The 12,682-nt window shown below is 41.6% G+C and overlaps 2 gene segments (V, D, J or C); both read left to right on the top strand.

Moving 5' to 3' along the window:
• Positions 1-276: 276 nt before the first annotated feature.
• LOC133770496 (T cell receptor alpha variable 13-2-like) lies at positions 277-799 on the top strand. The segment is given in 2 exon segments: positions 277-328; positions 465-799. Coding segments are annotated over 2 exon segments (387 nt in total).
• A 10,097-nt stretch (positions 800-10,896) lies between these two features.
• LOC133770495 (T cell receptor alpha variable 9-1-like) lies at positions 10,897-11,413 on the top strand. The segment is given in 2 exon segments: positions 10,897-10,942; positions 11,079-11,413. Coding segments are annotated over 2 exon segments (381 nt in total).
• Positions 11,414-12,682: the final 1,269 nt, after the last annotated feature.

The following is a 12,682-nucleotide window of genomic DNA, read 5'->3' as shown; positions in this document are numbered from 1 at the left end:
TATGCAGCTAAGTGCCTCCTAGGTTTACATTTACCCAGAGAATTTAGTACCGAGGGATGGATGTGACCACAAGGTGGAAGTGTACCTCTGTTGCTGCAGAGAATGGGGAAGTTCACTTGAGTAGATTCCGAATGAAGAGGCTCACAGCAGAGGCAGAGGCTTTTTCTTATTGGCTGGATAGACAATATGAGACCCACCATGAACCTGAAAATAGGAGTAGCTCTCCTGGTGGAAGATTGCAGATCTCTGATAGATCCTAACTAACTGGGAAGAACAATGAAGACATCCGTTGGAGCGTCTTTCATGTTCTTTTGGCTGCAGCTGCACTGTGAGTTGAGAGCTTTGGGAAAACAAAGTATATTAGTGTATGTTCATTATGTGTTCAGGGAGAAGACCGGAGGTTTTCTCTCTTACTGTTGAAAAAGAAAATCCTAATGGTACTGACAATTTTTCTTTCTGCATAGGGGTGAGCCGAGGAGATGATGTGAAACAGTTTCCTTCTATTCTGAGTGTCCAGGAAGGAGACAGCTCTGTTATCAACTGTACTTATTCTGACAGTTCATCAGCCTTTTTCGCATGGTATAAACAAAAACCTGGTCAGGGGCCCCAGCTCATTCTAGACATTCGCTCTAATATGGAGAAAAAGCAAAACCAACGACTCACAGTTTTGCTGAATAAAGTGGCAAAACACTTCACTCTGCACATTGCAGCCACCCAGCTTGGAGACTCAGCCGTCTACTTCTGCGCAACGAGTACACATTGCTTCCCCTGCACCTGCAGGCAGTACCCAAACCTGTGAGTAGCGCAGAAGCCTCACCTTATCTCTTTTTTTCTCTGGCACGGCCTTCCCATTACAATATTTGCCATATTGTTTGTTTGCAAATCTAAATTAACATATAAACATTAAAAGCTTGTAATAAAAAGCTTATGTTCAAGATAAACCAGAACAGTTGAGATCATTTTGTTGGCTGACTGTTGCTTAATAGATTACTTCTTTTTTTCCTTTGGGACTTTTAATATTTATTTTAGCTGTTATATAAAACTGTATAAATTTATGGAGTATTATGTGATAATTCAACACATGTACACATTGCATAATGTTCAGATGTATTTCTTTGTCCTTAATCACTTTTCATGTCTATGATAAAACACTAAAAATCTTTTCTTCTAACTTTCTTCCAGGATTACATACAATACATTATTGTTATCTGGTTACTTCACTGTAAAATAGAACATCAAAATTTCTTTCTCTTATCTGGCTCTAACTTAGTGCAAGGTGTCTGGCACGTAACAAATCTTCCCAGGCAGACGAATCAAGTAATTTACAGTCCCAACAGGAAGTCTCAGGGAAGTTGCGCGTGTCAGAGATTGGGAGGGCTCCTTTTATAATTCAGGGCATGGGGGTTAAAGGTAGAGGTGGGTCTGATCCTCATTGGTTGATCTTTAGGCACCCGCGGGGACCTTGACAAGGACTTTTCTTCCCCAGAAGTACAGGTAGGGACTTTTCCATTCCCGGAAGTATAGGCCTTCCTTCCATACGGATCCCAAAGCTACCACTTAGTACCTGTTAATAAAACTTTCCCAGTCTCTGACCCCTAGTCTTTGAAAACTACCATCCTACTCTCAACTCGTAGAATATCCACTTTTCTAGATTCCTCATGTGAGATCACAAAGTATGTGTCAACCTGTGCCTTACTTATTTCACTTGATGTAATAACCTCCAGTTCCATACATGTTGTTGCAGTGACAAGATTGTGTCACTTTTTATGGCTGAAGTAGTCTTTGGTCTGTATGTGCTATATCTGTTCATCAGTTGATGGACCCTGCTTGATTCCATTTCTTGGCTCTTGTGAATAGTGCTGCGATAAACATAGGAATACAGGTGCCTCTTAGAACAATTTCATTTCCTTTGAATATATACCTAGTAGTGGGATTGTTGTGTCATAGAGCAGTTCTATTTTTAGCTTTTGAGGAAACTCCATACTGTTTCCACAGTGACTATATTAATTTACATTCTCAACGACATGTGCAAATGTTCCCTTTTCCTCATCTCTTTGCCAATGCTTGTCACCTTTTCTTTTTAATTATAGTCAGTCTAACTGAAGTGAAGTGATGAGACATTTATTTACTTTTCCACATCAGAATTATGGTTTATATCATGATTATGAGTGGCTAGATATTATATCTCCTCAGGAAAATATGTCATTATTAGATGACTATGACTTTTTTTTTCAAAGCAAGATTTATTAGAATCAAAGACCTCCGGGGCAGGTGCTGTGGTGCCGTGGGTTAACGCCCTAGCCTGAAGAGCTGGCTTCCCATATAGGGGCTGATTCTAACCCCAGCTGCTCTTCCAATCCAGGTCTCTGCTATGGCCTGGGAAAGCAGTAGAAGACGGCCCAAGTCCTTGGGCCCCTGCACCCGTGTGGAAGACCCGGAAGAAGCTCTAGGCTCCTGGCTTCGGATCGGTGCAGCTCCAGCCATTGAGGCCATCTGGGGAGTGAACCATTGGATGGAAGACCTCTTTCTCTCTCTGCCTCTCCTCTCTCTGTGTACCTCTGACTTTCAAATAAATAAATAAATCTTAAAAAAAAAAAAAAGAATCAAAGACCTCCATCCAGAGTGGCATGGAGGGGGGGCTTCCAAGAGGGGAAAACAAAAACCCAAAGGGGTCAGTGGTACTGGGTGTTATATATTAATGTTAGCCATCGCAAAACACACCGAACACCGGAGTAAGGGAAAGGGTTTATTGGGGAACACCCTACAGACAGGAGTGAAGGGGCAGCAAAGGAAAAAGAGAGAAAGAAAGACAGTATAAGAGAGAGAGAGAGACAGAGGAGAGAAGATAGAGAGATGAGCCAAGAGAGAGAGCACAGGAGAGAAGGACCAAGAGAGGGACCAAGAGAGCCGTGTTCAGGAACAGGCCCTTTTAAAACTTTGCCTGAGGGCGGGCAGGGAAGCAGGAGCAGCGAAACCCATTAGGATGGGGGTGGAGCCTGGCTCAGGTAGCTGGGCCATGCAGCCACCTGGCTAAAACTACCCCAGTTTCCTAACATTCCCCCCTTTTGTTTTTTATAAAGCAGGATTTGTATGGGATTACACTAGTCCCAAAAGTCCAGGAAGGGTAGAGGGATGCTGATCTGTCTTTAGAGCTACTTCCTGCTGACATGGGGCAATGAGGTACTCTTCGCTGGCTTGGGGCGATGTCTCTCAAACCACTGTCTCCTGGGTGGGAAGCTGAGTATATCCTTGTAGCAGCATTTGGTTGACCACCTGGTTGTTGAAGGCCTTAGTTTGTTCCATTATAACCTGCTGTAAACACTTAGACACTGTAGTATAAAAGACAGGGTTGAGAATAGTAACTAATGATCCTAAGAGTAGCATTAACCGGGTAATGAGAGGATTTCATAGAGAGAAAATGGAGGGGGGGTCTCTGGACCCTTATGGGGACAGAATGTGCTTTCAGCTGATTCCAGCCAAGACTGGGAGAAAAACCACTCAACTTTTGCAGGTAGCGGGGTTTGTCTGTAGAGAAATTTTGAACAATCATAAAACGTTAAGTGGGGGAGAGGACCATTAGTACACACAGGTTGGCAGGTTGGGAGTAGAGCCATTGGTGGTGGAGTAGAGGTTATGATTACAAAGGAATGAGACCCAAGTGGGCTAGACAGTGTCTAGAACAAAGGACAGAATCATTATTAGAGGAGCTAAGAAAGGTGCTGTCTAAGCTACAATTAAGTTTTCTGATTGAGAGGCAAATAGAACCTGACAGAAGAGGCTTAATAATAATCTGGTGGGCTTTAAAGCCTTGTAAATAATGAGGCCCAGACTCATCTATCTCTTCATATAGCCTACATCCTAAGGGAGGTGTGAACCTCCTTGGGAAGGCACCCTGTTGACTTCCATTACCTAGCTGGCCTGGGAGGAGAGCTGGCCAGGTAAAGGCAGGTGGCAACTCAAACAGGAAATATACAGTTCTGCCTGCAATGGTTACTGACCCTACTTGGCCGTCCCCTCAGCTGTAGTGGTCGCCTTGGAAGCTGGGCTGAGTGAAGGGCTTTTCAGCTTAGAGCCAATAAGATCTGTGGCTCTGACCTGGGCATCCTTCGACTCCAGGGCAGGTCCATTTCCAGTGATCCAACTCTTGACAGAGTTGCCAAGGCTCTTCACAAGCTGACTTCTGCTGAAGCCCAGGCTTACCACATTGAAAGCCACTGCAGTGGACTGGCCTGTTGGGTCTCCTTGAGGCAGATCACTGTACAGAGTAGCCTTTAAAAGGCCTGCTACCTATCTCTACATTTCTGATGCCTAGCTTTCTTTTCCTCCTGGTTTGTGTTAAAGCAGACCAGAGGATGCAAGTCAAGGATGCAAACAGTTTCAACTATTAGACAACAACTTAAGAAAACATTTACCAGAAGGTCCAATGCCTTCCATAAATTTTAAGAATACATATATTTGGAAACATTTCTTAAATATCTAACATGGTGTAGCTTGTTTAACCAGCAAATTTGAGCACAAACAAGTAAAATGTTTTTAGTTTCTTTCTACCAACAAGTTTAAAACATATGATACAGAGATATAGGTCACACGAATCAAATATAACTTTGATTAATTTTAGCAGTTTAAATTTGAGCAATTTTTATCTATAAGCCAATTAAAATAAAACTCTTAATAAATTTTCCCATGTAGACATATAATATGTATACACAAATAACATATCATAGACCAATATTGCAGTTTTAATAGCTTTTTTAAAAAATCTAACTCCTGTTTGTAAATTACCAAATGATTTGAATTACTTTTTGTTTTTAGTAACCTCAGTTAACCATACTTTCTCTCAGTTGGTACCTTTAATACATTATTGGCTTCATAAGTTTATAGAGCCATCCCAAAGTACTGAGTACAATAGAAGTGGCTGGAAAAAGTCCATAGGAACCTATAGGAGGACAGCTAAACACAGAACCAACAATGCTTTAGTTTTATGAGCAATGAATCTTTATATATAAAACTGTGGATGACAAAAGACTTTAAGTTGCCACGTTTAAAATTATAAACTTTTTTTTTTTAATTTTTGACAGGCAGAGTGGACAGTAGAGGGAGACAGAGAGAAAGGTCTTCCTTTTTGCCGTTGGTTCACCCTCCAATGGCTGCCGCGGTAGGCGCGCTGCGGCTGGCGCACCGCGCTGTTCCGATGGCAGGAGCCAGGTGCTTCTCTTGGTCTCCCATGGGGTGCAGGGCCCAAGCACAAGCTTGGGCCATCCTCCACTGCACTCCCTGGCCACAGCAGAGAGCTGGCCTGGAAGAGGGGCAACCGGGACAGGATCGGTGCCCCGACCGGGACTAGAACCCTGTGTGCCAGCGCCGCAAGGCGGAGGATTAGCCTACTGAGCCATGGCGCTGGCCTAAAATTATAAACTTATTAACCAACAAGAAGCACTTGCTTACTTCACAGTATTTTTGAAAGCACCTGTAGGATTTTACAAAGCATTTAACCCTTTAGGCCTCATTAACATAACTATCATGTCTAGTAACACAAGATCATTAGACTTTAATTCTCAGAATTTGTATCAATAGCATTTTATATTATAGAAACTTAAATTTTAGCACTACTTCACATCTTGACAGTACTTCTAATATAATCCAAATAGCCTGATTAGTTGGTGTCTCTACAAGATGAGAGACATAGGTTCTTTGATTTTTTCAGTTGGGTCCGAACTGGAAAAACCAAAGCCCAGGATTTACTAGAAATTTCAGAGTCCAAATTCTTTGAAACTTTGATTTTTGAATGCCTGTCAAGAATGCCAAGAAGGCTCAAAATCCTTAATGTCTGGTTGAAATAGGATTCCTTAACATCATGTCATAATCTAGACCAAATTTGATCATTGTTACAAGGTGATTATTCAAATGTTTGAAAATAAGCACATATTTAAATAACCCATAGCTCTTAATAAAAATTCAGCTGTTTTTACAATTAGAATTTGACATCAAGAGAATATAATAGATTACTTTAACTCATTGCTTTAACAGAGAATCAGATTTTAATTTTACAAGAGGAATAGATTAGTATACTTGCAATGTTTTCCATCTGCCAATGTCCTTGATTTGCATTTTAAAATAACCTGTAAAAATCTCCAGAGTAAGATTAAGGTAACACATCAAATTTCAGCCTGTTACAAGCAATGTTGAACTATTTTCACAGTTTATAAACTAACCCAAATAGTTTTTTATAGAATGTAACATGTTAAGTACACAAAAGTTTACATTTAGACACATTTATTTAATTCGGCTTTACCCAATTTAAATTAGCAGTTACACCTAAATGACTTAGGATGCTGATATATTTTTATCTGAATTTAATTGAAATTAAAATTGCATTCATCTAAAACAAGTACTAATTACCCATTGCTGTTTCATTGAGTACTGATTACCCAGAAACATGTTAAAATAAATTGCAAAATAAGTCCAGTAAGTTACAAAGCAATATTTTCAAAGGTAGGGATCTTCCTAGATTCAAAGAAAAATTAGTTACAGTGGGCCAGGTCCATGCAGGAAACCTGATCCACCTGTCTGGCTTGCTTATGATAAAACAAAGAGCCATCAGAAGGGTGGGATACCTAATCTGTTTCTCAATAAACAGGGAGCCCAAAAGGGTAGGACTACCTTTCCCTTGCTATTCTTATGGTAAGACTGGGACAAGAGAGGGACAAAAGACCAGTTGGAGACCATGGAGACCGCCATTCCCAAACCTATAAGACAGAGATAGTAGACTTTGGACCAAGACTGGTTCTAAGGTGGGAGGGGGAGATATCGTGAGAGTGGGGGTAGGAGCTAGGGAGGAAGTACACATGGGCAGAGAATGGCTTTGAGGAATAGATAGGCAAGGGGCTTGAGAGAAGATGGAAGAGATTGCAGTGAAGGTGGGAGCAGAGGTTGACCCTGCCCCCTGGAATTCGGCAGGAGGGGGAGGTGAGGACACAGCCAGGGCCGGAGCCGATGGTGGATTCTGCTGTGTGGATAATGGCGCCAGAACTTCAGCTGCTGAGGCCTCAGGAGGCAGCTGAGCCAGTGCCTGTAGATTGGAGCAATAAGGGGGAGGTTCATCTGCAGGATCAAAGGAGGCTGTGGTATTGGCGGTACCAAGGTTAGAGGTAGAAAACGAGATTTTCTGCTCAGTCCTCTGATCCCTAGTGTGAGTTTTGGAGACCAGAAGGACTTGAGCGGAAGAGCAAGAAGTACACAGGGAAGGTTTAGTTTGAAGATAGGAAAAGGCTTGAGCGTATGGAATCTCCTTCCATTTTCCCAAATGCTCATGGAAGTGATAAAGATCTTTCAGGGTCAAACTACTCCAACTTCCGATCTCTCAGGGCCAAATGCACCACCATGGAGGGGCCGCTTTGGGCCAATTTGAGAGGGACCATCAGACAGAAAGCGGTTAGAGAAAAGTTCCCATTGCGACCTGTAGAGTCAGATCCGTGGACTGCTGATGGACCCCAAGTTTGGGATTCCAATGTGCTCGGGTGGTCGCCCAAAGACCCAAACTCCAGACCGGTAGATGCAAAAGCAAGAGGATTTTTATTAAGTGTTTGCACAAATGGGCTCCCTATCACCAGAGGCGAAGAGAAGCCCTGAGCAGCAGTTACAAGCATCTTTTAAAGGCAAAAACCACAGGATTAACATATTTCGCGGGGTTTGGCTTGATTGGCTAGTTTAAAGGTTACCATGGGTACTCATTGGGTCCTTTTAGATGGGGAGTGGCTGCCCCGGGCGGGGGCAAGGGGGGCTGTTTTCTCGGAATACTCGCAGAATGTTCTGCCCGTTAATCCTGGTGGAACATCTGGGAAGGGCGTCTGTGAAACCTGCCTGAGATCGGGCCCTGTTTCTTGTTCTCAGGCCCAGTTCCTTGTTTTTAGTTTGGCAACATTCTTACCCCCAAGCGTTAGCAAGCAAAGCTGATGTGTACAGAAGCAAGAGATCTGCAATTAGCTCTTAGCCACACTCACCATAAAGCACACCAAACACCAGAGTAAGGGTCCCTCGGGTTTTTCACTGCAAGCGTCCTTGCATCCCGGCTGTCTGACTAGCGAGAGAATATGGGAGCAGAAGGCGGGGTCGTCACCCAAGCGCCCACTGGAGCCCAGAGCCTAGCCTGTAAAGAGGTGAACAGAGATGGAGTTGTCACTCGCACCCACTGTTGCCCGGACACAGTGTCCGTAGAGGCTAAAGGCCTTAAGTAGGAGAAGTAGGAGTGGTGGCTAGAGTCCAGTGCTGGCTCAGGTGACTGGGCCATGCAGCCACCTGGCTAAAACTGCACCAGTTTCCTAACACTGGGGTTTTTAAGCACAATTTTGGGGAAGAAAAAATATAACAGCTTGACATTCAGTTACAAGGCAGGGACAAAGCCCATCAAAAGACCTGATTTACAATCTTTTAATCTGTCTGGCTTGCTCAGGATAAAACAAAAAGAGCCATTAGAAGGATGGGACAGGTAACTTGTTTACAGTAAACTCTGAGCTCAGGAGGATGGAATCACCATTCCCTTGCTATTCTTATGGTAAAATTGGAACTTTTCAGGGAGTGGGAAGGCAGGCACTTTTTGACCTTGCTAAAAACGACCCTTGGGGGAAAGCAAGCACTCTGCACCCCAATTTCCACTGATTGCCTATTAACCCATCTGACTCCTCAAATTCCACCCCACCCCCAGCATAATAGGCCCTAACTTCTGTTAGGAGAACTGGGCAATGATCACTCTGGTTCCTTCATGCTGAAAAGGGATGGTGATGGGAACAGCAGCCAAGATAGGGTCCAGTAGGAGGTGGCTTCTTGAGGGGGATGGCAGTGCCAGCTTGCAGAAACTGCCACCATTGGAGGTTCTAGAATTTCACTGTTTCAAGTCTGGAGAAAACCAGTCTAACAAGCAGTTTAAACGCAGAGTCTACAACAAAGGACAGAGTCAATATTAGAGGACCTAAGAAAAGTGCTGTCCAAACCATGAGCAAGTTTTCCCATTGAGAGGCAGGTGACTACAAAGTTCTAAGGAGAACATCCATAATCTTTAATTGTAGGATTCAGAGCTCTTAGTTTCATAGCTCTGCACCCGCTCTTTGAAATGACCAAAGATTAATTTTTAAAATTTATTTTTCATTGAATTGCTACACATAAAAACAAATGTGCAAGATGTTTGATTTGTTAATTTGCTTACTGTGTTGTCTATTTTACTACTGATATATAGGAAACAAAAATTCTCTGACTAGTAACACATTCATAATTTATCCAGGAAATTCAGTTGTGTAAAATCCTTTTGGAACTCCTTAAATGGTTTCTTAGGCCAGTATTCCTGTTCATATCTTATATTTACAAATTTGTGGAATCTTTTTTTCTCTATGAAAAGCATAAACTGTCTGTTAATGAAGTAGGCAGGCATACAGGTTAAAATTGATTGGATTTGTGAACTGGAAGACCATGCCTTTGCCACACCCCTGTATGGCCTCATTCCCCTACCTGGCCACACCTGGGTGCCCACCAGCCAATCAGGTTAATTAACCACTCCCTTTTGGGAGTGGGTTAAAAGCCAGACACCGTATATCGCCCCCGGCAGCTCTTCTTCCCTGGCCTCTTATCAGGAGGGGGCTTGCTGTAGCCCCTCTCTTCCAGGGCGCATGGCCTTTGGGTCATGTGCTCTAGGCTTCCTGGCCGAGATATAGGCCTAGATGCTCTTCCATGTGGCTGGTTCCTGGTGCTTCGTATAAACCCCTATTCACATCTCTCTCCTAAATAAGGCTCTCACTCTCCTATGCATCTTTCTCACTAAATAAAAGCCAAAAACGTACCATGCTGCCTCGGTTATCTATGCCAGTATTTAGAATTCTTCTCTATATATAGGCAAGAACCCTCTTGGGCTTATTAGTATTGGGGATTTAGTAATAAGCCCGTAGTGAAATCGTATGGCACCCCAAATTCCGGTAGCACTTGTGGCACCCTGGATAGCATTCCTAGGGAATTTTACCTGAATATCCTATCTGTGATGCAAACAATTATTGACCAATAGTGTTGGCAGAGGCACATATGTAGACAGTGTACTTGAGACAAAATTTCCATTACAAGTTTAGTTTTATAAGACTTTTCCTGATGCACATATTCCAATCACATTATCTGACAGTCATTGAAATCTTAAGGGAGAAAAATGTCATGGCAGATCATTTCATATAGGGTCAATAACTTTAACTGCTATATTTCTTCAATATAAATAGTTGAATATTTTAATTTCTGAATCAATATTTGAATATAAATAATAGATAATTTCCTTTTTTCCACTGAAAAGCATTTATGAAATTTTATTTCTTATATTTGATGCAATCTATATTTCAAGTAATAGCAATTGTTCAACCAAACACCATTTATTTATGCTTTGAAGAAGTGCTAGGTGTCTGACATTGTCTTCAGTTTGGGAATAAATCTCTACCATGATTATCTGTTACTGATTAAAAATTGTTATTAATAGTCATTTGATTTTATCCTACAAATTATTTGTTTGGCATTTCACTGGATAGCATGGTGACATAAAACATCTATGGTACTATTTACAGAAATGTAATGGGAAAGAACTTCTATGTCAGAGAGAGTTCTGGGTAAAAGATAGGGTTATGAAAAACACTAACTGGCAGCTAGCAGGTGTCTCAGAAAAAAAGCCAGAGGTGATGATAAAGGAGTAAGACAAACTTTGGGGAAGCAAAGAGGTCAACGATCTTGAGTTTAGTATTTGACCCACAAGGGGGTGCATCTTGGCAACATGTGCACATTTCCTGCTTTAATTCTGAGCTCACACTCATCTTTTCACTGTGACCTTAATCTTTCTTCCTGCTTACATGTCAAGACCCAAAGACATTACTGCATCTAAAAATGGAAGCTTCTCCAGCTCTGGTGATTGTGCTAGTCTTCACGCTTGGTAAGATGGCTCTTAGGACTCAGTGTGATTTCTTATATCTGTTGATTCACCCTTTTGTATTAATTTTCTTTAAGTGGAGAGCTTAGATGATGGTCAGGTTAAAATGCAGTGTAGTCACTTATTTTTTTTTACCCAGGAGGATGCAATGGACAGTTGGTGACCCAGACCGAAGGCCAAGTGACACTGGCTGAAGGAGCTTCCCTGATTGTGAAGTGTTCCTACAAAATCACATGGTTCCCTGCCCTTTTCTGGTATGTCCAGTATCCTGGGAAAGGTCTACAGCTCCTCCTGAAAGCCACGAAAGCCAATGAGAAGGGAAGCAACAGAGGTTTTGAAGCCTTGTACAATAAAGACAACAGCTCCTTCCACTTGGAGAAATCGTCAGTGCAAGAGTCCGACTCGGCCGTGTACTACTGTGCTCTGAGAGACACAGTGACAGGGACTGCAGGGGGAGCTGAACACAAACTCTGAGCAGCAGGGAAGGGCCTGATGCTGAGTGCCTACTGGGGACACTGTTGCCACTCACCACTAAGTCCAGGACTCTGAGAGTGAGAGCCATCCAGTTAGGTTCTGAAGGATCAGATCAAGAAATAGACATACCCCATAGATTGTGTTGTCACAATAGGAGTGTACCCACAGCCTGCTACCATACTTCCTCAAAAATCTCTTGAGAACAGTAGTTTTATGTGTATAAAACCTCAAAATGAATGAAATCTATGCATTTATACTTGTATAAAATTTAAACCTGCAACTTTGTCCCAGTTCATCCAAGGAGGTCCTGTGTTGAGAGACACAGCTGTGAGAATGGAACTGCAAATTCTTAAAGGCTCCCTGACAAGCTAGAAAAGGAAGGGGTTATTTCCTAGGGAAGTTTCAGCCCAGCTACTGATTTTTTAAAAATTTTAAAATTTTGATTTTTCATTAGTTTTTAATAGATGCAATGTGATTTATAGATGCTATTATAAGAAAATAATGATATTGTTGATGGGAATGTAAATTAGTGCAGCCACTGTGGAAAACCGTGTGGTCATTTCTTTAAAAACTAGAAATAGATTTGCCATATAATCCATCAATCCCACTACTGTTTACATACCCAAAAGTCTTGAACACAATGTATCAAAGAGATACCTGCACCACCATGTTCATAGAAGCACTGTTCACACTAGCCTAAATTAGAATCAACCATGGTGTCCATCATCAGATGAATGGATCAAGAAAATGTGGTATGTATACACAAAGGAATATTATTAGTTACAAGACACAAATCAACATAGCAAGTCTTCATGACATTAGGTTAGGCAAATTTTTCTTACATATGATATCAAAAAAGGCAAACAAAAAGTAAAAATATATAACCTGGGCTCTATTACAATTAAAGTATATGTGCTACAAAATAAAGTTTTAATGAAGTGAAAAGACAGCTCCAAAATGGGAAAAAATATTTGCAGCTCATATGTGTGATAAAGTGTTCTAACCAGGATATATAAGCAGCACTTACATCTTAATAATAAAATAAAATCATCATAAATATTAAAAATGAGTAAAGGATATAAATAGACATTTCTCCAAAAATGATACAGAAATAGCAAGCAATCACATGAAAAGGTACCCAATATCATTATTCTTTAAGGAAAAGCAAACCAATAAAATGAGAATCTACATCATTTAAATGATAATATGATTATGTGAAGTGTTGGCAAAAATGGGGAGAAATTGGAATACTTATGGGTTGCTGATGTA

Source organism: Lepus europaeus, chromosome 11 (assembly GCF_033115175.1).
Source record: "Lepus europaeus isolate LE1 chromosome 11, mLepTim1.pri, whole genome shotgun sequence".
Taxonomy (NCBI): Eukaryota; Metazoa; Chordata; class Mammalia; order Lagomorpha; family Leporidae; genus Lepus; species Lepus europaeus.
Note: the sequence above shows the minus strand (reverse complement) of the source record. Positions and strands in the feature narration are given on the sequence as shown.